Source organism: Monodon monoceros, unplaced genomic scaffold (assembly GCF_005190385.1).
Source record: "Monodon monoceros isolate NGI ecotype Baffin Bay Population unplaced genomic scaffold, NGI_Narwhal_1 Super_Scaffold_10, whole genome shotgun sequence".
NCBI lineage: Eukaryota > Metazoa > Chordata > Mammalia > Artiodactyla > Monodontidae > Monodon > Monodon monoceros.
In genome coordinates this window covers 45,173,840-45,199,329 of record NW_021703766.1, presented here as the reverse complement: position 1 = coordinate 45,199,329, position 25,490 = coordinate 45,173,840, and the positions used below count along the sequence as shown (strand labels likewise).

The window sequence follows — 25,490 nt, the reverse complement described above, 5'->3', positions numbered from 1 at the left end:
GATGCAGGGATTGCATCCACTGCCTGAAACCAGTCCTGCCGGAATAACAGAAGTTGCCCTGGGGCCCCTAACAAGGCAAGGTAAGAGCTCCCTGGCCGCAATTAAGTCGGGTCTGTGAACCCAATGTCAGCCTGAAGAAGCTACAGAAGATGAACCATTGCCCTTCATCCTCCCAATAAGATTTTTTTGAGTCCACATCTCTCAGGAGGGATTTGAGGTAGGAGATAGGCCCCCGGATGAGCAGTTGCAGCTGGTCTCCTGCTGCTTCGAGATGGGATACCAGCGGAGGTATTGGGCCCTGACTGGGTGCATTCTTGTGGATTTCCCAGCCCAAAACATGTGCAGAAAAGGCCCTCAGTCTAGGGAAAGGGCAAAAGGAGGGAGAAGATGCCAGCTGGAATCCATCTTGGCTGAGAGATGGGCGCCCACACCAGGACCAAATATGGAGATGATTGGTCAGAAAAACAACCCGGAAAATTGCCCCTATAAAACAACCTAAGCTGCCCCTATTGTGTGCAACCTCTGTTGCTCTGCCACGTGTACTTTGCTTCTAATAAACGCTTTTATCTTTTTCGCAATCTTTGTCTCTTTGCTGAATTCTTTCTTCAAAGAAGACAAGAACCAAGGTCCTTCTTCCAGCCGCTCCACCACCAGAATCAGCTACAGCATCCTTTTGGGGAAATACTATTCTACCGAACCCTGAGCCACAGGTGGGCAGGATGGGGTGTCATAGTCACCGGTGGGCCTTGCCCCAGCCCAGGACAGGTAGGTGCAGAGCGGCCCCTCCATGGTCAGCTCTGCCTGGGGCGACCAGGCTGAGGTCTGCCTTGTTGGGGAGGGGAGAGATGGGGGTCCCACTTTGGGTGACTGAGGAGTTACAGGCACAGGGAGAAAAATGGAGAGGGACAGACAGTGAGGCACATACAAGAAAGACACAGAGAGAAAAAGAGACACAGGAAGAGATATAAAGAGAGAGATGGAGGGACTTCCCAGGCGGTTCAGTGATTAAGACTCCATGCTTCCAATGCAGGGAGCATGGGTTCGATCCCTGGTTGGGAACTAAGATCCCACATGCTATGCAGCCCGGCCAAAAAAAAAAAAGAGAGAGAGAGAGAGAGAGAGAGGGAGACAGCGGGAGATACAGAGAGAGATACAGATACAGATAAACAAAAAATGGAGAAAGACAAAAGGAGACCAGAGAGATGGACAGAGACAGTGAGGTCAAGATAGAGAAGAGAGATAACAATGGCAGGCAGAGAGAGAAACTGTCAGATGGAGAGACAGAGAGAGAGACAGCAGTAAAGATAACTCCCTCCAGGATAAAGCAGGCTATAAAAAAGGCAGATCAAAGGCACTAAAAAAAAAAAAAAAAAAAAATGCCTCTCTCCCCACCCCTGCCCTTCTCAACCCGACAGAGGGAGGCCTGCAGGGACAAGCTGGCAGAGATGCACCGCCCACACTGACCTCCTTCTAGGCACTCCCACAGCAGCAGCCGGTCCTCCTTCAGCTCTGCCCACCTACCCTCCTGCTGCTGGCCAAGCCCATTAAGCTGCTACCCTAGCCACAACTGAAGGCCCCACGCCCTGAGGAGGAAAACACTGAAGAGGCATCCTTGCTCCCCGGCACCCCAAACCATCAATTAGTATTAACGAGGGAAGGTTCCTCTCTGCCTAAAGACCCCCATCTGGGCTCAGATGGAGGGGAGGCCCCACCCCCATGACTCAGGAGGTTAAAGGGCCTAGAGCCGGCCTATGAGCCCACAGTGTCCGGATGGCGTGTGGCAGCAAGAGAATCACCATCCAGCTGGTGAACCAGGAGGCAGGGCCTGGAACCAAGGGCCCAAAGCCCTCTCGGGGCCAGAACTACAAAGCAATCCGAGCAGCCTGCCTGGATGAGGGGATCCTGTTCCGAGATCCCTATTTCCCTGCTGGCCCTGATGCCCTTGGCTATGACGAGCTGGGGCCCGACTCAGAGAAGGCCAAAGGGGTGGAATGGAAGAGGCCCCATGTAATGTGTGGATGGGGGTTGGGCTCCTGGGTCTGAGGAAGGAGGCTGGGGGCTGGGCTCCTGGTCTGAGGGAGGAGGTGTCACTGTGGGACCAGCTCAGAGCAGGTTCAGCAATCCTGGGTCAGGGGAGGCCCAGGGAAGCCAAACGGCTGCCCACAGGTTTTACAAGCCTCTCATGGGGTTGGAGGCGCTCATTACTCCAGAGCCGCGAGGGCAGGAGGGGGCCCGGGCATCTGACCCCCCAGCTGCTTCTTCCCTCCCCTTCCTGGCTGAGGTCTGTATTCCCCCATCTCCCCCAGGAGTTTTGCGCTAAGCCCCAGTTCATCTGTGAGGACATGAGCGGAACAGACATGTGTCAGGGGAGTCTGGGTGAGACCACTGAACCCATGCTGAGCCCCCAGATCTGGCAGGTTGCAGTGGGGAACCCGACAGCTCCGCCCTCAGCCTCCCCCTGCCCTGTCCCTGCCCCTCCCTCTCCCTCTCAGGCTCTCCTTTCCTGGTGCCTCGGTCTCCCTCTTTCCACCCTCCCCCAATCCCAGCCTTTCCTGCCAGGTAACAGCTGGTTTCTTGCAGCCGCTGCCTCCATCACTCTGTACCCACGACTCCTGTCCCAGGTGGTCTCCCCGGGACAGGGCTTCCAAGATGGCTACGCAGGCGTCTTCCGCTTCCAGGTAAAGCTCGGTTCCTCTGTTCATGCCTCAGTTTTCCCCAGGGTGACATGGATTTCATAGCTGACACTGTCCCCATGGGGCTGTAATTTCCTGACTGGTACAGCAGGGTCAGGCGTCAGAGGTTGGGGCCCAGCAGGGTTGGAGGTGGGAAGCCGAGCCCAGGCCCCTCCCCTGCTGGGTGGACGTCGTGGTGGACGACAGGCTGCCTGTGCGTGAGGGGAAGCTGATGTTCGTGCGCTCGGATCAGAGGAACGAGTTCTGGGACCCACTCCTGGAAAAGGCCTACGCCAAGTAAGGACCCCGACGCCACCAGGGGCAGCCCCAAGTCCCAGCCAGCAGGCCCCAAGCCACAGGGGACACCTGGAGCACCCCTGACTTCTGGGATCCTCTAGACACCCCACCAAAGATCTCAAACCAAGGTACAGCCCACAGGACCCTCATGTCATACCATTGCCTGAGGACCTCCAAATCATAAACACCTCCCTGATTTTTTTTTTCTTGGGGGGGCGTGCCTTGTGGCATGCGGGATCTTAGTTGCCTGACCAGGGATTGAACCCGCGCCCCCTGCATTGGGAGCCCAAAGGCTTAACCACTGGACCACCAGGGAAGTCCCCCTCCATGGATATTTCACACAAAATATTCCTAGATACCAACCGAACACTCTTAATTCTGAAGGAGACGGAAATCTCGTTTCAGGCCCCGGAGTCACCAGATCTAAGTAATCCCCTTGGGGGACCTGTAACCTCAGACAATCTCTCCTGATCCCTTGAGAAACCCAAGACATCTCTAAAATATTGGGTGTAATCCTGGGACCCTTAAATCTTCACTTTTCCCCATTCTGCAGCTCTGAAATCCCTGACAAACCCCCTAGGGATCACCCCCCAAAGCAGACATCTCCCACAGACTCAAAGTGTCAGACACAGACCCCAGGATGCCCAGAATTCTGACAGAGCTCTTCTGTGACCCCCAAATCACACAGTCCTGGTGGCCCCAAGAGCCACCAGCCAAATTTCTCAGGGCTTACCAAGGGCACCCTCCTTAAGAGTCTGCAAATTTGGGGGACAGCCCTTGGGACCTCACAGCATGAGACAGAGGCCCCCCACATTCCCATGGTTGCCCAAGATACTCGCCCATACCTCAGACACCCCACCCGAGACCTGCTTCCACAGGCTCCATGGCTCCTATGAGGTGATGCGAGGCGGCCACATGAATGAGGCTTTCGTGGACTTCACAGGCGGTGTGGGCGAGGTGCTCTACCTGAGGCAGGACACTCCAGGCCTCTTCTCTACCCTGTGCCATGCCCTGGCCAAGGGGTCCCTCGTGGGAGCCACTGCCCTGGTGAGAGAGTCAGACTAGACTCCCATGAAGACCCCCGCCAGGACCAGAGTGCAGTCACAGCTAGAGAGGGGTGGTGTCCTGTATCTTTCTCGCCTCTGCTTTCACTGTTGGCTTATTGTCTCTCACAAATCTAATTCCAGCAAGTCAAAAGGGCATTTATTTGCTCTCATGACTAATTAAGCTTCAGGCACAGCTGGATCCAGGTGCTTAGTGGCTGTTGTGAATGTGTTTTTCTATTCTTGCTTCTGGGTTAGATTCACTCACAGGCAGGCTTTCCTCTCATGGGCACAAAAGTGGGCCCCACAGCTGCAGGTTCCTCCTACTGCCCCCGGGGGATGTGTGTGTGTGAAAAAAAAAGTGCCTCTTTCTGAGAATTTCAACAAAAGTCTCAGGACTGATTTTTCACGGGCTCAGTTTGGGTCATATGTCCATCTGTGACCCAATCACATATTCATTCACTGAGTCAGTCTAACTCATTCGTTCATTCATTTATTTAATCCTCTACTCAGTTACTGAGTGTCTTTTGCATTTCTCCACCTCTTTTCCTCTCTGTTCTGTATCTTTCTTTGTCCCTGTGTCTCTATGTCTCTCCTCTTTATTTATATTTTTAGTAATTTTTTTAAAAATAAATTTATTTATTTTTATTTTTGGCTGTGTTGGGTCTTCGTTGCTGCACGCGGGCTTTCTCTAGTTGCAGTGAGCAGAAGCTGCTCTTCATTGTGGTGCGCGGGCTTCTCATTGCGGTGGTTTCTCTTGTTGAGGAGCACGGGCTTCAGTAGTTGTGGCAACGGGCTTAGTTGCTCCACAGCATGTGGGATCTTCCCAGACCTAGGGCTTGAACCTGTGTCCTCTGCGTTGGCAGGCGGATTCTTAACCACTGCGCCACCAGGGAAGTCCTATGTCTCTCTTCTTTAAATCTGTTTTGGTCTCTTGTCTCCATCTGCCTCTCTCTCCTTCTCTTGCCTTCACTTGCCAACTCCCAGCCCCTCTCAGAGCCTGGTGCCATTCATTTAGGTGCTCTGGGTGACTCCTGCTTTGGTGAAAGGAGGTGGGGATGCAGAGGGGAGCCCTGTCCCCTGCTATGGCTCACTGTCCTGTCCTCTTCCCAGAGTGATCGGGGTGAGTACCGTACAGAAGACGGGCTGGTGAAGGGACATGCATATTCAATCACAGGCACACACAAGGTGAGGAACCCCCAGGGTGGGCTGGCAGGGGGTGTCCAAGCACCAAGCCCCCACTGACCACGTCTCCCTTAGGTGTCACGGGGCTTCACCAACGTGCGTCTGCTGCGTCTGCGGAGCCCACAGGGCCGAGTGGAGTGGCCTGGGGCCTGGAGTGATAGGTGGGATGGATCTGGGGTGGGTGGGTGGCTCGGTCCCACCTGCCCACCCCTTACACCTCGGTCTCCCCAGATGCCCATGCTGGGACGTGCTCTCCGCTGAGTGGCGAGATGCCTTGCTGGTGAAAAAGGAGGATGGTGAGTTCTGGTGAGTGGGGCAGTGTCCCCGGTCTGCTTCGGGGAGGGGCGCCAGGCCAGCAGGGTCAGGGAGGGGGCAAGTCCCGCTTGAAGGGACATTGGAGAAGTTCATGGGGGTGGGTCCTAACGGGGAGAAACTGTCCGTGTCTGTGGTAATTCGGGAGTTGGGTTCTATTTCGGGGAGTCGAATTAGAATTAGGAGTAACATTAGGGAACTTGGAAGCATAGTAATCTTTGGAGGGTTGAAGGGGGATGGGTAATATTTAGGGCAGTTGAGGGAGGCTTGGTGACATTGGGGCATTTCTTGAGATTTGGCAATATTGAGGGGCTGAAGGATACTTACTGGTAATAGAGAATCTGAGGGTCTTGATATTTGGGGGTTGAAGGCAATTTGACCATATGTGGGGGGAGTTTGTGGATCTTGGCTATTGGTAGGGCATTTCTGAGGACTTGGAGAAATCTGAGGGAGCTGGAGGGCTCTAATTTGAGGGTCATTTCTGGAGACATGTATTATTTGGGGGACTGAAGTATACTTGGCGACATTTAAGGAATTTAGGAGCTTTGTGACTTGGGGGGTCATGAGCTATTTGGGGCAGGGGCCAGGCCAGGGTCTGACTGCCGGCCACCGTCCAGGATGGAGCTGCAGAACTTCCTCTGCCACTTCGCCACCATCCAGGTCTGCTCGCTGAGCCCTGAGGTGCTGGTCCGCAGCCCAGCTGGAGGCAGCAGGCACATCCACACCTTCCAAGGCCGCTGGGTACGCGGCTTCAACTCTGGCGGGCCAGCCTCGTGCTGGTGAGGCCTGGAGGGGCCCCGGAAGGCAAGCAAGGGGGGCCGCGGCAGGCTGGGTAACCCTGTTTCTTTGTCCTTTACTAGAAACCTTCTGGACTCACCCCCAGTTCCGGCTGACGCTGCTGGAGCCTGACGAGGAGGACAAGGGGCCCTGGGAGGGCTGGGGGGCAGCAGGGGCGCGGGGCCCCCACTGGGGGCCGCACCCCCAAATGCACTGTGCTTCTGTCACCCATCCAGCGCAACCGGCGGCGCCTGAGGGCCCAGGGCCTCACATACCTGACTGTGGGCTTCCACGTGCTCCAGGTGGGACGCCGGGCTGGAAGAGGCAATGGGGGGAACACAGAGGCATGGAGGTGCAGGAGGCCAAAGGGGGGATCTGAGGGGGTAGAGGATGGGGGCCGAGGGTCAGAGTCAGGAGACAGCTGAGGAAATCGGAGGTGGGGGTCAAGGAGACACTGAAGGGCTAGGGAGGGCGCAGAGGGAGAGGCTGGGGGTCAGAAGGGTAGAGGGGTGAGGGGTCAGAAAGGAGACAGAGAAAGGGCTGGAGGAAAGACTGAGGATCAGGGAGGGGACCGAGGAGCAGAGGGCACAGATGGGAGGGAGGGGTCCGGAGGGGCTGGGGCAGGGGCTTTAGAAGGGGTGGGATGGGAAGAAAAGGGAGGGAGGGGTGTGGAGGGAGCCGGAGCGGGGGGACTCTGAGGGGTAGCTGCCTCTGCCTGGCCCTGACTTCCCTTGCTCTTCCTTCTTACAGATCCCAGAGGAGGTGGGTATCAGGTAGGACCCCAGATTCCATCCATCTCTGAGCCAGCCCCAGCAGCTGGGACAACCTGGGGGCCTGGGACGCGCTTGGGGTGATGGGTGACCAGTGAGTTTGGACAGGGCGGTGTGGAGGATGCAGTGGGTCGGAGGCTGGGTGGGGTGAACTTGGAAGGCGGTGGTCACGCCGCCCTGCCCCCCAGCTGCTGGGACTGTGGGACTCCCCGCGCAGTCGCGAGCTCTTGCGGGGCCTGCTGCGCGCCAAACGCTCGCCCTTCTGTGCCCGCCGCGACGTGAGCCACCGCTGCCGCCTGCGCCCCGGCCACTATCTGGTGGTACCCAGCGCCCCCGCGCCGCCCGCGCCGCCCGCGCCGCCCGCGCCGGCGACGAGATCGACTTCACGCTGCGCGTGTTCTCCGCCACACCGCATTGTGAGCCGGGATCCCCTGCTCCGCCCCGGGATCCCCTGCCCCGCCCCGGGATCCCCTGCCCCGCGCCTGGGTCAGCCCAGCCCCCCCAGGATCCCACCTAGACCCCACCCGAGCCTCAGCTGAGACCCCGCGCGGCCCATATCCCCAGCCGCGGGGTGAGCCGTCCCCTCCCCCCATCTCCCGTCTGTAATTTGCAGGGAGATAGATGATGTGATCAGCGCCGACCTGTGTGCCCTCATGGTGAGGCGCTGCTCTGGGAAGGGGTGCGAGGGTGTGTGTGTGCTGCGGGGCGGGGGTCCTCTTGGCCAGAACTAAACACCATCTACCCCACAGGTCCCCTACATTCCCCTGGAGCTAGAGATGGAGCAGCTGTTTCAGGAGCTGGCAGGAGAGGTGAGGAGATGGGGCAGGGCTAAGGGGGTCCCTTCCCTCCCCTCCCCTCGCCATGTACCCATCCATCCCTTTCTCCCTCATCCTAGACATCTCATTTTGCTTTGATTTCTCCGTCTGTCTGTGCTTAAATCTCATGAGCTTCTTTTCTCAAAATGCTCACAGCTCTTCCCTGCCTCAGAGCCTTTGCTCAGTCTGTACCCTCCCCCTGGACTGCTTTCTCTCCCTTCACAACCCCTGCCAGGCTAAGGCCTTATCTTTCCAACGTGCCCTGATCCTCCCCCAGGCTGGTCAGCTGCTTGTCCTCTGTGGGCTCCTGCAGCCCAGTTCTTCCCCATTGCAGCCCTGACCACTCTGGGGACAGGTCTCACTCCCTTCCAGGACCAGGAGCTCTGAGAGGGCAGGCCTGGGCTTCTCTCAGTCCCTGCTGTGTCCCAGCACCACCCAGCATACTGTCTGGGCGGCCCAGGGCTGTTTGCTGAATGACTGCCCGAGTGCAGGCTCACAAACCGGCTCTCTCCTTACCAGGAGGAAGAACTCAATGCCCCTCAGCTCCAGACCTTATTAAGCATTGCCCTGGAGCCTGGTGAGTTGGGGACCAAGAGTGGACTCCAGAGCCCCCATGTGTGTTAATCCACGATGCTTCTGGGAGTCAGGCCATGGGAACCCTGGGCTCAGCCTGCTGGCGTCTCCGCTGTAGCCAGACCTGTGGGTTCTGTGAATAGGACCCGTGGCCAAGGCCATGGCCACGTATAAGCCCATCTTCCTTTATGGAAGTGTAACTGTCCTGAGCACAGACCCAGAGCCCCGTGCCTGGGTTCAAATCCCAGCTCTACTAGTTTCCAGCAGTCCCATGGCTTTCTGCACCTCAGTTTCAGAAAGGATTGTTGAGGATAACAATAATCCCTAGCACTTACACTGACGGCCGGTACGCAGAAAGTACCTTTTTTTTTTTTTTTTTCCTGTAGCCAGGGCCCATGCACGGACTCCCAGGGAAATCGGGCTCAGGACCTGGGAGCGGCTGCTGCAGCGTTTTGGGGTATGTGACGGGGGCATTGCCTGGGTAGGGAGGGTGGCCTCCTCTTCCCTTCTGGGGACATTGACCTTAACCAGATGCCGCACCCCCAGCATGGGCGAAGCCTCGACCTGTACCACTTCCAGCAGCTCTGGGGCCACCTCCTGGGGTGGCAGGTAAGATGGGGGCTGGGCAGGGCGCCTCCTTCTGGAGGGAGAGGCACCTTTACTAACATGGGCATAGGTGCCCTGTGGGTTAGCAGGGCCCCAGGGGAGAAGGGGAACTTGACCACACCACGCCAACCTGGAGGCATCTGGGTGGGATATCCCTGCCCCATACACCCCTTTGTTGTCCCTCTACTTGTCTATCACTGGGAGGCGATAATTCCCCGCCCCGCCCCTGCTCTGGATCCCTGTGAGGAGATGGTCCCAGGTCTCCCCACACAGCAAGTGGTAAGCCACTGTTCACTGAGCCCTCACTAAGCCCTTTGTGGTTAGAATATCACCTTGTCCTCACAACACCCTTGTTACTGCTGGTACTGTTATTCCCAATTTACCGAATGGGAAACAGACACCCAAAGTGGTTAAGCTGCTTGCACAGGGCAGCCAGGAAGAAAGGGAGGTGGGTGGGAACTCAGGCTCTCTGGCTCCAAGACCCACTTTCAGCCTCCTTCAGGGTGCCTAGGGGCCTGGGGGTGGGACTGACCAATACCTCCCTGCCCAGGCCACATTTGACAAGCTCGATGAGGACGCCTCTGGAACCATGAACTCCTACGAACTGAGGCTGGCCCTGAACGCAGTGGGTATGGACAGAGGTCCTGCGGGATCCTGGGGACAGATCTGCTCCCCCTCCTCCCCTGTACTCCTCCCCCGCCATCCACAAAGCCCACACCTCAGTTGCCCACTCTTGGCAGGAAATGGGTGACCCTGAGAGAGGCCCAAAGGGGAGAATCCTCTGTGTGGGGGGAGGAGGGCACTGAGGGAGGGAGTGCGGCCCTCCTGGGAGGGGAAGGGGGGGTGGGCGCTGGTGTCTGAGAGGCCCCAGCTCCCAGGACCTCATGGTAGAATGTCCTGGACTCCTGGACTCCTTGGGTGGCCCTGGGTGCCTGGAGCCTCCATTTCCCTCTCTGTAAAATGGCTAATACACAGGGTGGCCAGGAGGAGCCTGTGGAATGGAGCCCACAGGGTTTAGTGCTGGGGAATGCAGCTTCCATGACAACATGCCAGAGTGCCCAAAGGAAGGCTCCCACTGAAAGGCTGAGTTCTTCCAGGAGACGTAGAACAGCCCCATTCCATTTGTGTGGGAGCACAAAAATCCTAGCCAATGAACAGAGGCAGAGAGCAACTTTTTCCCTGGGCTATACCGTTGGAAAAGTGTGTGTGATCTGTCCCCCACCCCACCTTGCATGGACGGGGTGTGGTCTGGGATCAGACACAGAGCTCCGAGACCCCCACCCCCACCCCAGGGCTCACCTGCCACAGCAAAGGGAAGGGTGAGACATGGGGAGATGGGGGGCTGGGGGGTGATGTGACCCAGAGTCTGAGAGGCAGGGGGAGACCCTGAGGGGGGAAGTCAAAGGTGCAGGGAGGTGCAGGAAAAGGGAACTCAAGACAGGGGGGAGATGGAGTCAGAGAGAAGATTGGGAGATGTGAGCCTGAGAAACAAGAGTCCCAGGTAGGCAGAAGCAGAGGCGAGAGAGGGTGGCGGAAGGTGGAAGGCTGTACTGTTCACGCGGTATGCCCGAGTGCCTGGTACAAGCCTGGTGTTAGTCTAGGCAGAGGAGCGCTCTAAGGGGCTGACGTGCTGATGGTACAGACACAGAACAAGCAGAACGTCTAGCGCAGATGGTGAGAAGTCCTACAGTGGCAAAAGGAAACAGGCCATGGTGCTGGGACCCGCAGAGGGTGAGGTGTGGGTTGAGACATGGCGGTCAGGGAAGGCCTCACTTGGGTGATGTGTGAGCAGAGACCGGAAGGAGTGAGCCTTGGGGACTCCGGGGAAGAGCCGTCCACATGGGGAAAGTCAGTGTAAAGGCCCTGAGGAGGCTGGTGTGGAGGCAGCGGAGTGAACGAGGGGCCCAGTGATGGAGATGACAGGGGGCCAGTGTGGCTGGAGCCAAGTGGGGAGGGGGGAGGTGGTCAGAGAGGAGATGGGTGGAGGAAGACAGGAGAGCCCCACGAGGCCTTGGGAGGACAGCTCTTTAAAAATTCTTAAATATGTATGAGAGGGAGGAGGGAGAGGCAAGTCCGGGGTCAGGGACTTGTGTGTGAGCCTGGAGCTGACAGGCAAGGGAAAGGTGGTGTGTATGGTGGAGGGAATACCAGGGAGCTGGCCAGCTGGGAGCAAGGTCCGGAGACCTAGCCAATCCTGGGCTGGGGGGACGGACAGGAGAAAGAAACTGCTCCGATCCAATCCCATCCTCTGCTCCACAAACACCCCCTGAGCCCCGCTCTGCTCCAGGCCCTGTGCTGGCTGATGCTGGGGATTCAGTGGTGACCAGAAGCCCTTCCTGGACCTCACCCACCACTCACTCCCCTGCCCAGTGCAGGCGCAGCCAGACCCACCAAAGACAGTGACAGCCCAGAGGGCTCAGGGCAGGGACGTGGAGGCCCAGAGGGGTCAGGGCAGGGACGTGAGCTGTGGGACCCCAGAGGAGGGGCTTGATGCTGCTTGCTGGGGGCTGAGTGTCTGAGAGGACTTCCTGAAGGAGGCGTGTATCAGAGTAGGAACACTCTGGGCTGAGAGGACGTGGTGTTCTGGGCAGAGGGAACATCAAGTGCAAAGAAGGCACGGCAAAGCCCAAGGTCAAGTAGAGGAGAGGGAGGCGGGGAACAGGAGATGAGGTGCAGCCTGTGCAGGCCACCAGGCGGCTTGGGACAACAGGGGCCCTGGGGAGGGGTAACCAGGAGGTCATGGTCACTAGGGCCCAGTAACCGAGGTAAGGGCTTTCACAAGGACTGGCTTTTAAAAGCCTCTGTTGGACGATTCCTCATCGGAGGTGATTTCTGAACTCCAGAAATCACCCCTGATCTGGAGCATCAAGAAATTGACTCCATACGGGGCTGAGAAAATGCTTTGCTGCACAGAAATATTCTCTAGTGGCTATTAGCAGAAATCCTGCAGAGTTTAAAGGAATACAATAGTTATGATGTGCCAGACACTGTCCTAAGCTCTCTACATATAACATCTTCACACGACCTTATAGGGTCAGGGCTATCATAGTCCCCATTTGACAGATAAGGAAACTGAAGCCCAGAGAAGTGAAGGGAGCTGCCCGTGGCCTCACGGCTGGGATGAGGCAGAGCTGGGACTAGAGAGGTGGGACCAGGCCCCCCTGGTGTCTGCCTTCCCTGGGAAGTCGGAGGGGTGGTATGACCCTGAGGTGGGGCTCCCGGGGCAGCCCCGGCTCAGAGGCGGCCTCCCCCAGGCTTCCACCTGAACAACCAGCTGACCCAGGCCCTCACTACCCACTACCGGGACAGCCGTCTGCGCGTGGACTTCAAGCACTTGGCGTCCTGCGTGGCCCAGCTCATCTGCATCTTCCATGAGTGTCATCCCTGGCACTGGTGGGACAGAGGGAGGATGTCTCCACGGTAGGTGGACCAGGGAGGTGGGCGCGCACCCTGCCCGACAGGCCACTGCAGCCAGCACCTGCATGGGGGCGAGGGGGTTGTCTGCCTGACCCACAGACAGGTGAGCCTGGGCTGCAGGGAGGGGTGGCACGGGAGTGTCAGGAGTCCCCTGCCTCATGCCTGCTGTTTCCTCTCGCTCAGTGGATGGAGGTGGCCATCTTCTAGGACCTCAGCCTGGGAGCCCTGCCTTTCCCTTCTCCCAGCCCGGACCAGGGTTTCCTCTACAGGAAGGGGGCTGATGCCCTGATGTTAAGCAGTGATTCAGAGCGTGGCCTTGGGAGCCAGCCTGCCTGGAGCTGACTTCCGGCCCCCCCCCCACTCACCAGCTGGGTGACACTGGGCAAGTCACTGCACCTCTCTGGTAAACGGGCATGGTAACAGCACCTTTCTCATGCAGGCTGCACGAGTTAGCCCACGTTACACGCTTACAACAGGGCGTGGCCTGGAATGGGTCCCCAACAGCACTCCTACTTTCACACACTCATGGGAACAGGGATCGGGGCACTCCCACGCCCCACCTCACTCTGGCAAGAGGTGTTCTATCATCGCTCTCCTAGGAGGTGGAGAACAGATAGAAAAACAGAGGACACTGTAGGAATCCTTCTTAAAAATATTACATGTTTTATTATCCTGTCCCCAGAAGGGTGGTTTATCCAGAAACCGAGAAAAAAAATAATCGGAATAAACTCAAAAAAAAAGGGGGGGGGGGAGGTGGTGGAGTGAAACCATCCACTAACAGGCAGCTAGGCCAGCAGCCCACCCTCCGCCTCGGGGGGGTCCCCAGAGACCCACACCGACGGCAGACATCAGAGAAATCAGTAAGGGGCTGGGGGAGGGGAGCAAATCAGCTATGTCTTCATTATGAGAGCAAGAGGCGGCGAAGATATGCTGCTAGGTGAATATATATTTATATAATAAATCCGTAAGTTAATAAAGTAAATAGTAATTCTCTGAAAGGTTTTTTTCATAGTTTTTTTTTTTTGTGGATTTTTGTGTGTTTTTTTTGTGTGTGTGTTTTTTTTCTTTTTTTCTTTTTATTTTTGCGGGTGGAGGGGGTCCTTAGAAAATCTGAGAGATACGCAGGTCCAGACAAAGCAAGGTGGGGGCTGGCTGGGAGGCTGGTCTGCCCAACCCCACTCCTGGTGCAGAAGAGGGGGGACTGAGCTGAACCCCCTCATCTCCTGGCGATGCCAAGTGAGGGGAGGGGACCAGGGAGCAGGCTGGTCCTCTTTCCTGCCGGGCAGCTGTGGCGCCCTCTACGGGGCCCATCGCAGGCCCGGGCGGTTCCTGGACAAGGCACGTCGGGCTTTGGCCTGGGTGTGGGAGGCCTTGAAGGGACCTCAGGGGAGAAGAAATGGACCAGGGGGGCGGTGAGGGGTGGGCGTTTCTAGGGCTTGGAAGGGGCCTGTCTTGCTGTGAGGATCCACTGTCCCCTCCACAGAGTTAAAAAAACAAAACAAAACAACACGTCATATATATTTACCAGACCAGAAGCGCTGACCCCGGAAGCCTCCCTCACCCCCCGTCCAGGGGGAGGGGGAGATCCTCCTGGCCCACTGACAAAGAGAGAGGAGAGAGCCTGCCCCAGCCCCTCCCTGCCCACCCCACTCCCGCCCAGAAAGGACTGACAGAGAGTGCTTTGCATAGATACAGAGTCAGAGGAGCGGGGCCAGGGGGTGCCCTTGCAGCGGGGGGGTGGGGTGGGGCAGAAAAGCTCCCCCAGCCCCTCCTGGAGGCTGTGAGGAGGGGTGTTTGGTCAGGGTTTCTCTGGTGGGGGCCTCACAGGTCGCTCTCGCCGTACAGGGCTGTGGAGAAGGACTTGTAGTCGAGGGCCCCGGGCACGGCATCAGGGCCCTGGTATGGGGCCATGCGGGCGATGCAGTACTCCGCCTGGTCGGGGGGCAGCTCTCTCCGCAGCTCCTCGGCTGTGATGAAGTTCTGGGGGCGGCAGGGCGGGAATCTGGGTCACCCCCGACATGGACGCTGGCCCACCGGGCCCCTCACGCCCAGCCCTGGCCGCAAGGGCCCTTCCCCGCCGGCCGCCGGGTGCCTCCCAGGTGTCTTGCTCACCTTGTCCCCGGCCAGGACCTTGAAGGAGGCGATGACCTGGTCGGCCGTGTCTGTGTCGGTGGTCTCCCTCGACATGAAGTCGATGAAGGCCTGGAAGGTCACGAGGCCGCTGTGGTTGGGGTCAACCACGCTCATGATGCGGTGGAACTCGGCATCGCCCTGCGAGGGGGGTGGGCAGGGGACAGGCGGCCTTCAGCGGGCAGGGTGGCCGGGCCGGCCCGGTGGCTAGAACCGGGTCAGGAGAGCAGGGCCCGACCCCAGCGCACACGACAGGCGTCGTCAGCCCGCCCCAAGGGTCTTGGCTCCCCGGCCGACTGCCCCACCTGCCCCAGACCTGGGGCGTGCACCCTCTGCTCCTCCCGTCCCGCGTTTCTGGGAAGTGGGGAGTTGGGGAGTGGATCTAACAGGCCTACTGCTCCTCAGCCCTGGCTCGAAAGTTAGCTCCAGAGGGCGAGGAAGAAAGAAAGAAAGAAAGAGAAAGAGAAGGGGAGAGAGCTGGAGGCCTGACCTCCTCTCTCCGGAGACTTCCAGGAAAGGAGGTGGGAGGCTCAGGGAGTCATCGGAGGGACCCCAACCAGCAGATGCAGCAGAGGAGGAGGAGGGAGGCCAGGCCATGCTGCTCTGGTGGAGGAGTGTCCCCGAGGACGCGGACATTCTGGAGGCGGTGAGGAGGGACGGAGGAGGGGGAGGGACGGAGGAGGGGGAGGGACGGAGGAGGGGGAGGAGAAGAGGCACAGCAGCAAGGGCAGGCAGAGGCGGCATACCAGGCTGTATCCCGTGGAGATAAGCAGAGCCCTGAAGTCATCGGAGTCCATGCTGCCCGTCTGCTTCTGCTCGAGGACGCAGGGACAGCAGAGGAGACCGGGCCCAGAGTAGGCAAGAGGGGCCGCCCCGTGTGCACAGCGGGGAAACAGGACAGTGGCAGGGAGCGGGGGAGACAGAGGCGGCCCCGAGAGACCAGGTAAGGGGGAAGGTGTCCGGAGAGACACAGGGCAGGGAGGAGGCAAGAGAGCCCGTGAAATGGCACACATGATGGCAAGGGGTGGGATGGCCAGAGGGAGGGGAGACAGAGAGAAGGAGAGAGAGAAAGAGAAGAGCAGTTAATGCCACAGTCCGCTGGGGCCCAGGGGGCGCGTACCTGCCGGTCATTCTCCACGTCGTAGCCCAGGCTGATGAGACAGGCCTTGAACTCCTCCGGCCCCAGCGCCCCGCCGTGGTCCTGCCGGCGTCCGAAGGCAGGTGTGCACAAGGGGCGGTGTGGAGACCAGGCCGGCACCAAGGCGGGGAGAGGGGCCCGGGTCACATGCAGAGGGTGGGGGAAGGGGACACACGGGGGAGGGAAACACAGAGTTAGAGGTGACGTGGACAAGGTGATGGCCAGGGCGGGGCAGCTGGAGGGGCGTGGGTGGCCTGGAGGGCAGTCAGAGGCCTCCTCCTGGCTCCTCTGGGCCAGAGCAGGGGTGGGAGCTGAGAGGTGCAGGATTGAGGCTTGAGTACCAGGACTCCTGGGAGGGAAGGGGGGAGCTCTCCTCACCTCCAGGATTTGGTGTGGGAGAAAGGGGATTGCACCCCCTCCTGCTGGGCTCCTGCCTAACGCCCAGAGCACATGCTACCCACAGAAAGCAGGCAGATGACACATCAGGCCCGGCAGGGCCTGGGGCAAACTGGTGCTCAGGGCCCCTCTAAAGGGGCTGCCAAACCAAATCTGACTTTTAAGGACACTGTGTGTATGTGTGGATCAGATTCTTGGGTCAGGTCTCAAATCCCTGGTGTGCTGGGACCTGTCTGTTCAGGGTTGCATCGGCAGGTGGGCGAGGATGCATAGCCCCGGGGGCAGGGCTTGGGACTCCCCTTTCTCTTCCTGAGGGAAGCTGCCCACGCTGTGGGTCGAGGTGATGCACCTCTGCAGCCCCTTCAGTGGCTGGGGCCCTGCCGGCCCCTGTGAGTGGCCTCTGATACTCAGCAACTGTGATGTAAACAAACGGACAGATGCAAAGACGCAGGGGGCAGGGTGGGAGGTGACAGCGGGGAGGGATGACAGCAAGGGGCAGAGGGAGCGGCTCACCTTGTCGAAGTGATTGAAGGACGCCCGGAACTCCTGCATCTGTTCTTGGCTGATGCCTTTGGCATCGCGAGTGAGGATCTGGTTCTCAACCTCGTTGATGGTGCGGGCGATGGTGGTGAGCAGCTGCTCCCAGCCCACGCGGATGTGCTGCGGGAGGAATGAGGGCGTGAGTGTGGGCTGGGCCGGCAGGTGGGGATGCTGGGACCACCGCAGCTGTAGCTGAGGGGGGCTCGGAACTGGCTTCTCCTTGTGCGGGGGTGTGTGTGGCCTGGAGTCAGACTCACCCTAACTTTCTCCCAAATGCCAGCCCAGCCCCACACTCTGCCGTGTGGCTCATGTACACAGGGACACAGGCACGGTGCCCGCCTATTGCCTCTGCCAACCAGCGGGGTTCACGTCACACCGATGTATGTCCCAGTGACGGATGCGGCAGACAACCGGGTCCTGATACCTGTGCCAGGATCCACAGGGAAGCTTTGCAGAGACGTGTTGGGTAATGTTTAACTAGCTTTCTGGGGAAACAGCCCTTCGCCCCTTTTATTTGGTGGCATCTTCCAATCTGCATGGTCTAAGTGCTGTCACCACGGACCATTTCAAGCTACCAATATGATGGCAACCAGCCCTGATGCTGTAACCTGGCGGCAGCAAGCCAGTGCACGGGATTCCCGCACATGCTGGCTGGATCTGCGTCCTCAAGTGAGGATGAAATGGCTGAGGATACACTGGGGGGCAGGTGCTGCCTGCCCTCCCAGCTCTCCAGGGAGCTTGTCTTGAGATGTGTGTTGTCATGGTGATGGGAGAGTAGTGGCCCGCAGCTCGCGGGAGGGCAGGCGGGGGGGCGCGGCAGGCTTGCCTCCATGGTGTAGTTGGTGTGCTTGTTGTCGAAGATGAGGGCCTCCTGGATGAGCTGGTGCTGCTGCTCCAGCAGGTCCAGGTTCGGCTTGTAGTCCACAATGCTGCGCTCGTACTGCTTCAGGTGGCTCAGCTGGTCCTCCAGAGTCCCATTCATCTCGATGGAGATGCGCCCGATCTCCTGCACAGAGGGTGGTGCTACTGGGGGGCGGGACTGGCAGACCCTCCGCCATGACCAGCCACCAGGAGGCGGTCTGTCGCGGGCCGCCCCAATGCCAGGGCGCCTCCAGCCCGGGGCCTCTGCCCAGGGGTCCCCTCCGGGAAGGCCTGCTGCTTACTGTCCCCTCCAGCCCACCCTCCAGTGTAACAGCAGCCACGATGCGGTTTCTGCACCCACGCTCCACAGGGCTAACCTCGCTGCTCCCCGCTTGACTCCCCGTGAGGCCCAAGACTGGGACAGACCTATTCCACAGAGGTGGAAACTGAGGCCCAAAGAGGGCAACTTATGACATTAAGAGGCAGAGCCAGGATCGGAACCCAGGCCTGGCGACTTCAGAACCCGTGCTCCTGAGCACGAGCACCCCACGCCTCGCTTCCCAGGGTGACCAAGCCGTGCAGGGGGCACTGAGCCCCGCGGCTGACCCGCCCGATCCTCTCTCGGGCTGTCGTGAGTTTCAGTGAGGCCACTTCGGTCAGTGGGGTGCCTAGTGCACAGTGAGCGCTCGTAAGTGGTGGCCTGAGTCGCAGTCGGCACGGTTATAAGCCTTCCCGTGGCTGGGTCACGAGGGCAGAGTGGGGGCGCGGTGAGCGTCTGAGCTCGGACCACCTTGGTCCCAGCTACACCACAGTGCTTGCGACGCGGCTGGCACAGGGCGGTGCCCAGAAGTGTCTGCTGAGGGAATGAAGTAATGGTCTTCCTCATCCTTTTAGGGGTGAGAAGACTGAGCCACAGAGGTTAAACTGTGCCTGACTCCCGATCGGAAGTCGAGGGGAGAGTCGAGACTCGAACCCATCTCTACCTGACCCCTCAGCATGGCTTCTCTCTGGATGGTGCTGCCATTTCCATGAATATGTTATTGATGCTCCTAATCCCATGAGGCCACGAGAGCTGGGTCCCAGATCCACCAGGCCCCCAAGTCCACCGGCCCCGTGGAGCACTGGGGCCCCCCCACCAGGGGCAAGCAGCCTCCCGTTCAGTGGGGGCTCTTCCTCAACTCTGCCCTGAGACTCTCCTGGGCCCAGCAGGGCTGGGGCGACTTGCCCTCACCTCCATCTTAGTCTGGATCCAGGGCCCCACGATGTTGGCCTGGCTGGCGAACTGGCGGCGGAGGTGCTCGTTGGACTGCTGCTTGCTCTGCTCCTCCAGGAGGGCGTGGTCCCGCTTGGGCACCAGCTGCTGCACCTGGGGAAGGGGACGCGGGCAGGAGCAGTCAGGGGGGCGGCCGCCTCGCCTGGCTGGTCCTGCCCCGGGCCTGCCGGGGGGTGGGTGCCGCCCACCTTCTCCCACTTGGAGTTGATGATCTGGGGGGTGACGGTGGTGTAGGGGTTGCTGCCTGACAGCTTGATGTGGTTGCTCTCGGCGATCCTCTGGGCCTCCTTGTGGATGGCCAGGATGGCCTCCCGTTCCCTGTCGGCGTCCGGCAGTGTCGACTTGAACTGGTCGTGGGCTGAGATCAGGCCCTGGGGGCAGGAAGAGAAGGGATGAGGGCATGGCCCGGCCCCGTGGAGGCCCCACGGGCCACGAGAAGGGCGGGAGGGGAAGGGGCGGACCTCGATTTCCTCGATGGTGTGGACGATGAACATGTCCTGGAGGTCCTCCATGGCGCTCTCCATCCAGTTGTTGAAGGGGGCTGCCCGCTTGGCGTACTCCAGGTGCAGCTGGTCAATGGTCTCCAGCTGCTTCTCCGTTTTCTGGTGCGTGTTGGGAGGGACGGGGACAGAGGAGGGAGGTCAGTAGGCTAGCAGGAGGTGTGTATGGTGGAGAGGGGTCCGGGGGCACCAAGGGGTCAGGGGAAGACCCCTGCTCTGAGGGCAACGAGGCACAGACCTCAGTGGGGGGCGTTGCTCCCTCCTCACCTCCAGGGCTTCCCTGCGACTGTGGGTCAGAGAGCCAAGGGCATCCCACTGGTCGCAGATCTTCTGGCAGCGGGTGTTGACGTTGTGGGAGTCGTAGTAATCCAGCTCGCTGTGGGCCGGGCAGAGGGTGGTGAGATCCAGCAGGGGCAGTCAGGGGGTGCTGGACCCACCCGCCCCCAGGTGTCCCAGGCCCTGGTACCAGGGGATATCGACACTTAAGCACATCAGTCATCAATCACCCCTCTGGCCTGGGGCAGGAGGAATTGCGGGGAGAGGATAACGGAGCTTGCTGTCACTGGAAGCTGACGCAGGGCTCCCAGAGTGTGGCCCTCGACCATCCCTGCAGGCTGGTGAAATCTCAGGGGTCGAACCCAGACCCCCAGCAGTGGAAGCACAGAGTCCTAACTATTGGACCACCAGGGAAGTGCCCTGGATAATTTTCCATTTAAAGAAAGTCTAGCAGAACACACTGGTTAGAGAATAAGGCTCCGGAGCCAAGTTCCCTAGGTGTGAATTCCAGCTCTCCGATTTTGAACTTGTGTGACCCTGGGCGAATGAACTCCCTCTGGATCCCTCGGTTTTCTCCTCTCTGAAACGGGGGTGGGGTTATCATGGAGACCAAGTTACTTAGCTCGTGTGAACTGCCGAGAGCAGTCCTTTGCACCCAGTAGGTAAAAGGAGCAACAGTTACTCATTAAAGGTTGTGTATTTACTTTAATGGGTATTAAGGGGAAAATGTACAATTAGCCTACAATCTCACTGTACGCAACTAACGATATATTCAAGAAAAAGGAAGTGAGCTGATTAGGGGATGGGCATTATCATTGCAACGACTGAGGTTGGAAACACTAAGCTGACACCATAGTTCCCAGCCCCTGCCCCTTATTCCCTCTTCAGCCCCAGCATTCCTGCCTCCTGGGGTCCACACCTGGATACTCTTAGCAGCAAGGCTCCTAGGGAGTCAGTGTACAGGTCTGGGGGAACAACTATGGGGAGGAACGCGACATGGGAACCAGGACACAGGGATTGTGTCGCCTGCCTGGTGAGCCAGACGGGCAGGCAGGATACAGGGGCCGGGGGAGCAGGCAAGGGCTGGAGGAGGAGCAAGGCTGTGCTTCACACGGGGACCAGGCAGCCCAGGTTCCAGTCCTATCTCACTCCCTAGCTGTGTGATCTTGGGCAGGCCCCTTGGCCTCTCTGTGCCTCAGTTCCCATTCTGTGACACAGGATTGCTGGGGAATTAAATGAGCTGGTACATGTAGAGCACTAAGTGCCCTGAGTTTTTGTCATTACCATTAATCTACGCTCAGCCGGGCTGTCTATCCAGGCTCATCCTGGCCGGCCCTGGGCCCTCAGACTCATCTTCGGGGGAACAGACAGCACCCCAAACAGCCCTCCCTTTCTCCTCCAGGGCTACTGTCCAGAAAGCTGCCTCGGGACCGCCTGTTCCCCGGCTCAGGGTAATGGGTTTCACATGGCTGTTCCCAGTGCCTGAGAAGTGGGCTGGCCTAGGATCTCCTCCAGGTCTGTTTCTCACTGGCTTCCAGGAGCTCGCCTGTCAATGGGGGTGGGGGTGGGGGACCTGCCTATGTCCCACCCCACAACCCCTGAGGGTGGTGGACGTCTGCGTCTGTGACCTCACTCTTCTCGGCCCGGGCATGCCAGGTACAGGGGCTCGATCTTAGGGGAGCTGCAGGACTCCAAGGGGTGCCCCCAACAGTGCTCAATGGGGACACCGTGTCCCCGGTACTGTGAAGACCCAGTGGTACTTCTGCCTCTGGGTGAGCAAATGGGGAGCCCCCAGAGCAGCTGGGCAGTGTGGCGGGCGTGAGTCAGGAAGGAAGCCAGCCCTGCCCGGTGTGGGGCTCCACCGGGCATCAGCGCTAGGCCCCAGCCTTGCAGGAACAAGGAGAACTTTGGGGATGACTGTGACAGGGTAGGGGGTGTCTGTGGAAACGGCAGTTCCAGCCAAGGATCCTATTTTTGAGCAGACGGCTATTTTGGGAGCCCTGCCGCCCTCCAGGGCCTGTGGATTTTCCATGAAGTAATGGCCTGGGCCTCCCACTCCCTGGGCCCTGCTTGCTGCTGACCGCTGCGCTGGTGGAATAAGGCCCCCTTTCACTGGCTCTGGAGGTTCAGTGTACTAACAGTGTGCACAAGTTTATCTGACTGGGGTGGGGAAGGGAGGGCAGAGAACCGACTGCCTGAAGTTCTTACAATAAGTGTATTCTGAGCAGGAGAGCGAAGGGGCCGGGCAAAACAATGGGCTCTCTGTGCAGCCAGATTCCCTCAGGGAGCAGGGGGTGGGAGCAGTGTGGGCTAGGCCGCCCACCACATCAGGGGGCCAGGGGGTCTCCTTGGTGTGGCAGGCAGAGGAGGGGGAGCCCCAGGGACCCCAACAGCCTGAGGAATCAGGACAAGGGGTCAGAGACCCCCCTTCTGCTGGAGAATCTAGATCCCACTGTTTCTCATCTGGGGTAAAGACAAGGTGGGCAAAAGGCATCATCCTGTAAGACTCTTCCCTGGCATCTGAAAGGAGGGTGTGAGGGTGAAAAGGGCTGGGGGACCCCATTCCACCACTGCCCCACCGCTGCTCTGGACTGGGTGCTGGAGGGGAAGCAGGTGACAGGGAACCACGAGCCCACACGTACTTGAGCTCCTGGGCGATAGCGGCGATCTGCTCCACGCGGTCCTGGTGTGCGGCCAGGTCGCTCTCGAAGGCCTCGTGCTTGCGGATGAGGGCTTTGATGTCCGACAGGGTGGCCGTCTCATAGTCCCGGTGCTTCAACATCACCTCCTTCCCTGGGGTGGGGCGGAGGGCAGGAGGTGCTTCGTCAACAGCGCCAGAGGGATGTCCAGCCAGAGGGAGGGAGACGGGGTGTGGACCCCACGCCCTGCCTTGCCGAGGATGGTGCCATGAAAGCTAGAAACTTCCAGAGCCTTTTTCCTTGCCCTTTGCAGGAATCTCTATGCCCAACTAGATCCTGGATGGAGCTGGGAGACACTGTGAGGCTGGTGGGCCTGAGACATATCCCAGTTCAAGCTGTGGGTTCTAAACTTAGTATCCTTTATTGGTAGACGTTAAGAATTTGGATTGTGCTACCAGGGCTGGAAATGTGGACACCTACCTGCGGACCGCTGTGATCTGGAGAAGCAGCTGGCGTTGCAGCCGTGCCTCAGCAGTGGGGGGAAGGGGAAGTCTGAGTCCGGACTCTTCCAGGAGCCTGACCCCTGGCACTTGGGCGCCAGGCCCCCTCGGGGTGGGAGTCCTATCACACATCTATTGCTCCACACTATCCTAAGGGCTTTCCATGTGCAGCGAGGCAGGGCCCATTGTCAGGCCCTTTGAAGGAAGGGAGGAACACTGCTATTAGTTCTGGAGCCTGGCTAATTATACACCCCAGGACAGAAGCTCAAGTGAGCCCTGCAAGCACAGTAAGGTACTGCTAAGAACCAAGGGGGAAACGCTGGCCGGGAAAGGTGACTGGGACCCCCAACCCCTAAAGCTACCTCCAGCTACCCCGGAGCGGCAGCTCAGAGACCCCTCAGCTGGCACCAGGAAATCCAACCAACAGCCGCCTGCCTAGAGCAGGAGATGGCAGACAGCTTCTCCCCACCTGTTCTTCCTCTGTAAATGCGGCCAGTGCCAGCCCAAGGTTAAAACCTCAATGAGGGGATGTTGAGAAGGCCGGGCACCAGCCAGTCCCATCTGCATCTCAGCCACCCCGTGGACAGGGCCCGGCACTGGCGGACAGGAGGTGGCAGCCTGGGAGACTGAGTGTACTGGCCCTGCCACTCCAGCCCCGGGGCAGCAGGCTCAACCACAAAGGCAAGCTTGCAATTCCCTTCTCCAAATTGCTTTCTCCCAAGGGTGGGAACCAGAAATAGTAGGTTACCACTTTTCTGCCTCAGCAGAGTTTCAGCAAGGGAGCTGCCAGGGGTGTGCTGGGAAGAATCGGGAGGAGGGGGCCACGGCCACGGCTGCCTGGGATCCCGGCCAAGGGGCAGCCAGGCTGAGGGGGGGATGGGGGCTCAGTTTTGCTTTTCCCCCAGACAATCTAAGACCCCGTGAGAAGCATCCACATGGGTGCTCACTCCTGCAGGCTGTAGGGATGGTGAGGGGACACAGAGTGATGGTGGCTCAACCCACCCTCTGCCCCCAGCCCCCCACAGGTGAGGAGGCTGCTACAGCCGGCTTCCAGGGGTGTAGAGGGGTCGGGAGGCTGGTCTGTCCTCCTGTTCTGCATAATTGGGTGGTTCAGAGGACAGAGGCTTCAGGCCTTGGGAATGAGAGTGGACAGGCCTGCCTGGGGACTCCGGGCTAATGCAAGGGGCAGGGCCAGATGCCAAAGTGCCTGTGGGGAGGTAGGGGTGGGGCAGGGGCGTGTGGAGTTGGGCCCTGGCTAAAGACTGGGCCACTTCTCCTAAATGTCTTCAGGTGAAGGCCGGCCAAAGTGGTTCCCAGGGAAGGAGTCACACCCACACCCCTCGGCCTCAGGAGACCATCTTCTCAGGGCCTCTTGGAGCCCCAGAAGAGAGGCTGGAGGGCTGATAAGAGGCCCCCAGAAGGGAAATCCACAGGGAGGACACTCGGAGCCTAAGAAAGGATGATGGAGCTACAACACGTGGATAATGACAGGAGACAGCTCAGTCCAAGCGTGGGACACGGGTGTTGTAAAATCCACTTACATGTCCAAGGGCCCTTTGACAAGAAAGATGTCAAAATGTGCAGTTTCCTGGGCAGGGACCTCACCTACCTGGAAACTGCTGAGCATAGCGAAGAGGCTCAAGAGGTGTTTGTTGAATGAATGAATGAATGAATGAATGAAGAACAAACGAATAAACTAAATGCCAACACCCCCTCCCTCAGGTTTGTGGGGGCAGAGCCCACAGGCGCCATTTCTGTGAGGCAGAGGGAGGTGCCTGCATCCCTGGCCCAGGCTACCTTGTCCTCGGCTCGCCTTCTGGCTTCCCCTCCTCTGCATTCCTTCCCTGGCAGAGGAGGGATCAGGGTATTGCTCTGCATCTGGAAGCTGCCGTTGGAGAGCAGCTGGCCTGAGCTAATGTGAGGAGGGCATTAGCCGGGCTGCGGCTGGGGACACAGGTGACACAGGTCCAGGTCTGCGGATCCTGCAGAGTTGCGTGTCCGCATGCCGGCAAGGGTGGAGCGGGGCAGGCTCCGTATGGGTGCCTCTGGGTGGGTCTCAGCGACTGACCAGGGTTGGGGCTGCCTGCCAAATAGCTGGGTGGGTGGGGCCAGAGGAGCCCCCAGGGGCTCAGTGAGGATCTCATGGGGACCTGGGAGGGTGGGAGGGATGAAAAACCACACTGACCAATGCAAGGAAGTGTGAGACCAGCTGGGCAGAGTGGTGGCAGGAGGGCCAGGGCAGGGAGGGCAGGAGGCAGACAGAAGTGGGAGGGTGGGAGCCCAGTGGAAGGCGCTCAGCTTTCCCAGGCGCTGGCCGTTTCCCGAAAGCTTTTGGGCCCCTGGGATCCAGGATCTCAGCCGTGCTGTGGGTCCCGACCGAGGGCCAGGGACATGATGGAATTCCACATCCCGAGCCAAGGGAACAGGCAGCTGCGAAGCTGCCGAGAAACCGGAATCACCGCTGCCCTTGTGGGAGAGGGCCCTCGGGGGAGGCACCGGGACAGGGCAGAGGTGAGAAAGAGCTCCCACGGCGGGCCACACCGAAGGGTGCGCGGCTGGTGGTCAGTGAGCAGCAGGTGCAAGTCGGGCAGCAGGGCCGGGAGGCGGCTCCCTGGCCCGTTCTAAGGACCGTGCTCAGGACCACAGACCATCCAGCACTGGCTCTTCAGTGTGAAGTCCACTGTCTCAAAGGGTGCTGGGCACGGAAGGCAGGGTGTGAACCCAGGCTGCCAGGGAGGGGAGAGCATACCCCCACGCCCACCCTGGCCCG

At 59.3% G+C, this 25,490-nt stretch overlaps 2 protein-coding genes across 4 annotated transcripts in view; one reads left to right on the top strand and one right to left on the bottom strand.

The window, feature by feature from the left end:
• Positions 1-1,770: 1,770 nt before the first annotated feature.
• Positions 1,771-13,372, top strand: CAPN12 (calpain 12). Its single transcript, XM_029240347.1, is given in 24 exon segments — positions 1,771-2,007; positions 2,307-2,376; positions 2,560-2,678; positions 2,815-2,969; positions 3,848-4,016; positions 5,126-5,200; positions 5,273-5,358; positions 5,429-5,503; positions 6,127-6,273; positions 6,275-6,288; positions 6,370-6,472; positions 6,474-6,588; positions 7,037-7,048; positions 7,245-7,409; positions 7,412-7,472; positions 7,621-7,627; positions 7,670-7,712; positions 7,806-7,865; positions 8,391-8,448; positions 8,831-8,901; positions 8,991-9,053; positions 9,601-9,679; positions 12,305-12,443; positions 12,522-13,372. Coding segments are annotated over 24 exon segments (2,358 nt in total). The 3' UTR covers positions 12,757-13,372.
• A 95-nt stretch (positions 13,373-13,467) lies between these two features.
• The window catches only part of ACTN4 (actinin alpha 4), a 29,799-nt gene continuing 17,776 nt past the window's right edge, over positions 13,468-25,490 (bottom strand). For 2 of the 3 annotated variants that reach the window (XM_029240316.1, XM_029240337.1), the window contains exons 11-21: positions 22,224-22,374; positions 19,573-19,681; positions 19,267-19,407; positions 18,994-19,176; positions 18,764-18,898; positions 17,498-17,677; positions 16,645-16,791; positions 15,718-15,798; positions 15,344-15,409; positions 14,580-14,738; positions 13,468-14,447 (exon numbers count right to left, since the gene is read on the bottom strand). In XM_029240316.1, coding sequence (XP_029096149.1) covers positions 14,289-14,447; positions 14,580-14,738; positions 15,344-15,409; positions 15,718-15,798; positions 16,645-16,791; positions 17,498-17,677; positions 18,764-18,898; positions 18,994-19,176; positions 19,267-19,407; positions 19,573-19,681; positions 22,224-22,374 — 1,511 coding nt within the window. In that variant the 3' untranslated portion in view covers positions 13,468-14,288. The remainder of the gene's footprint in view (positions 14,448-14,579; positions 14,739-15,343; positions 15,410-15,717; positions 15,799-16,644; positions 16,792-17,497; positions 17,678-18,763; positions 18,899-18,993; positions 19,177-19,266; positions 19,408-19,572; positions 19,682-22,223; positions 22,375-25,490) is intronic. The other variant, XM_029240326.1, reaches the window with a different exon arrangement.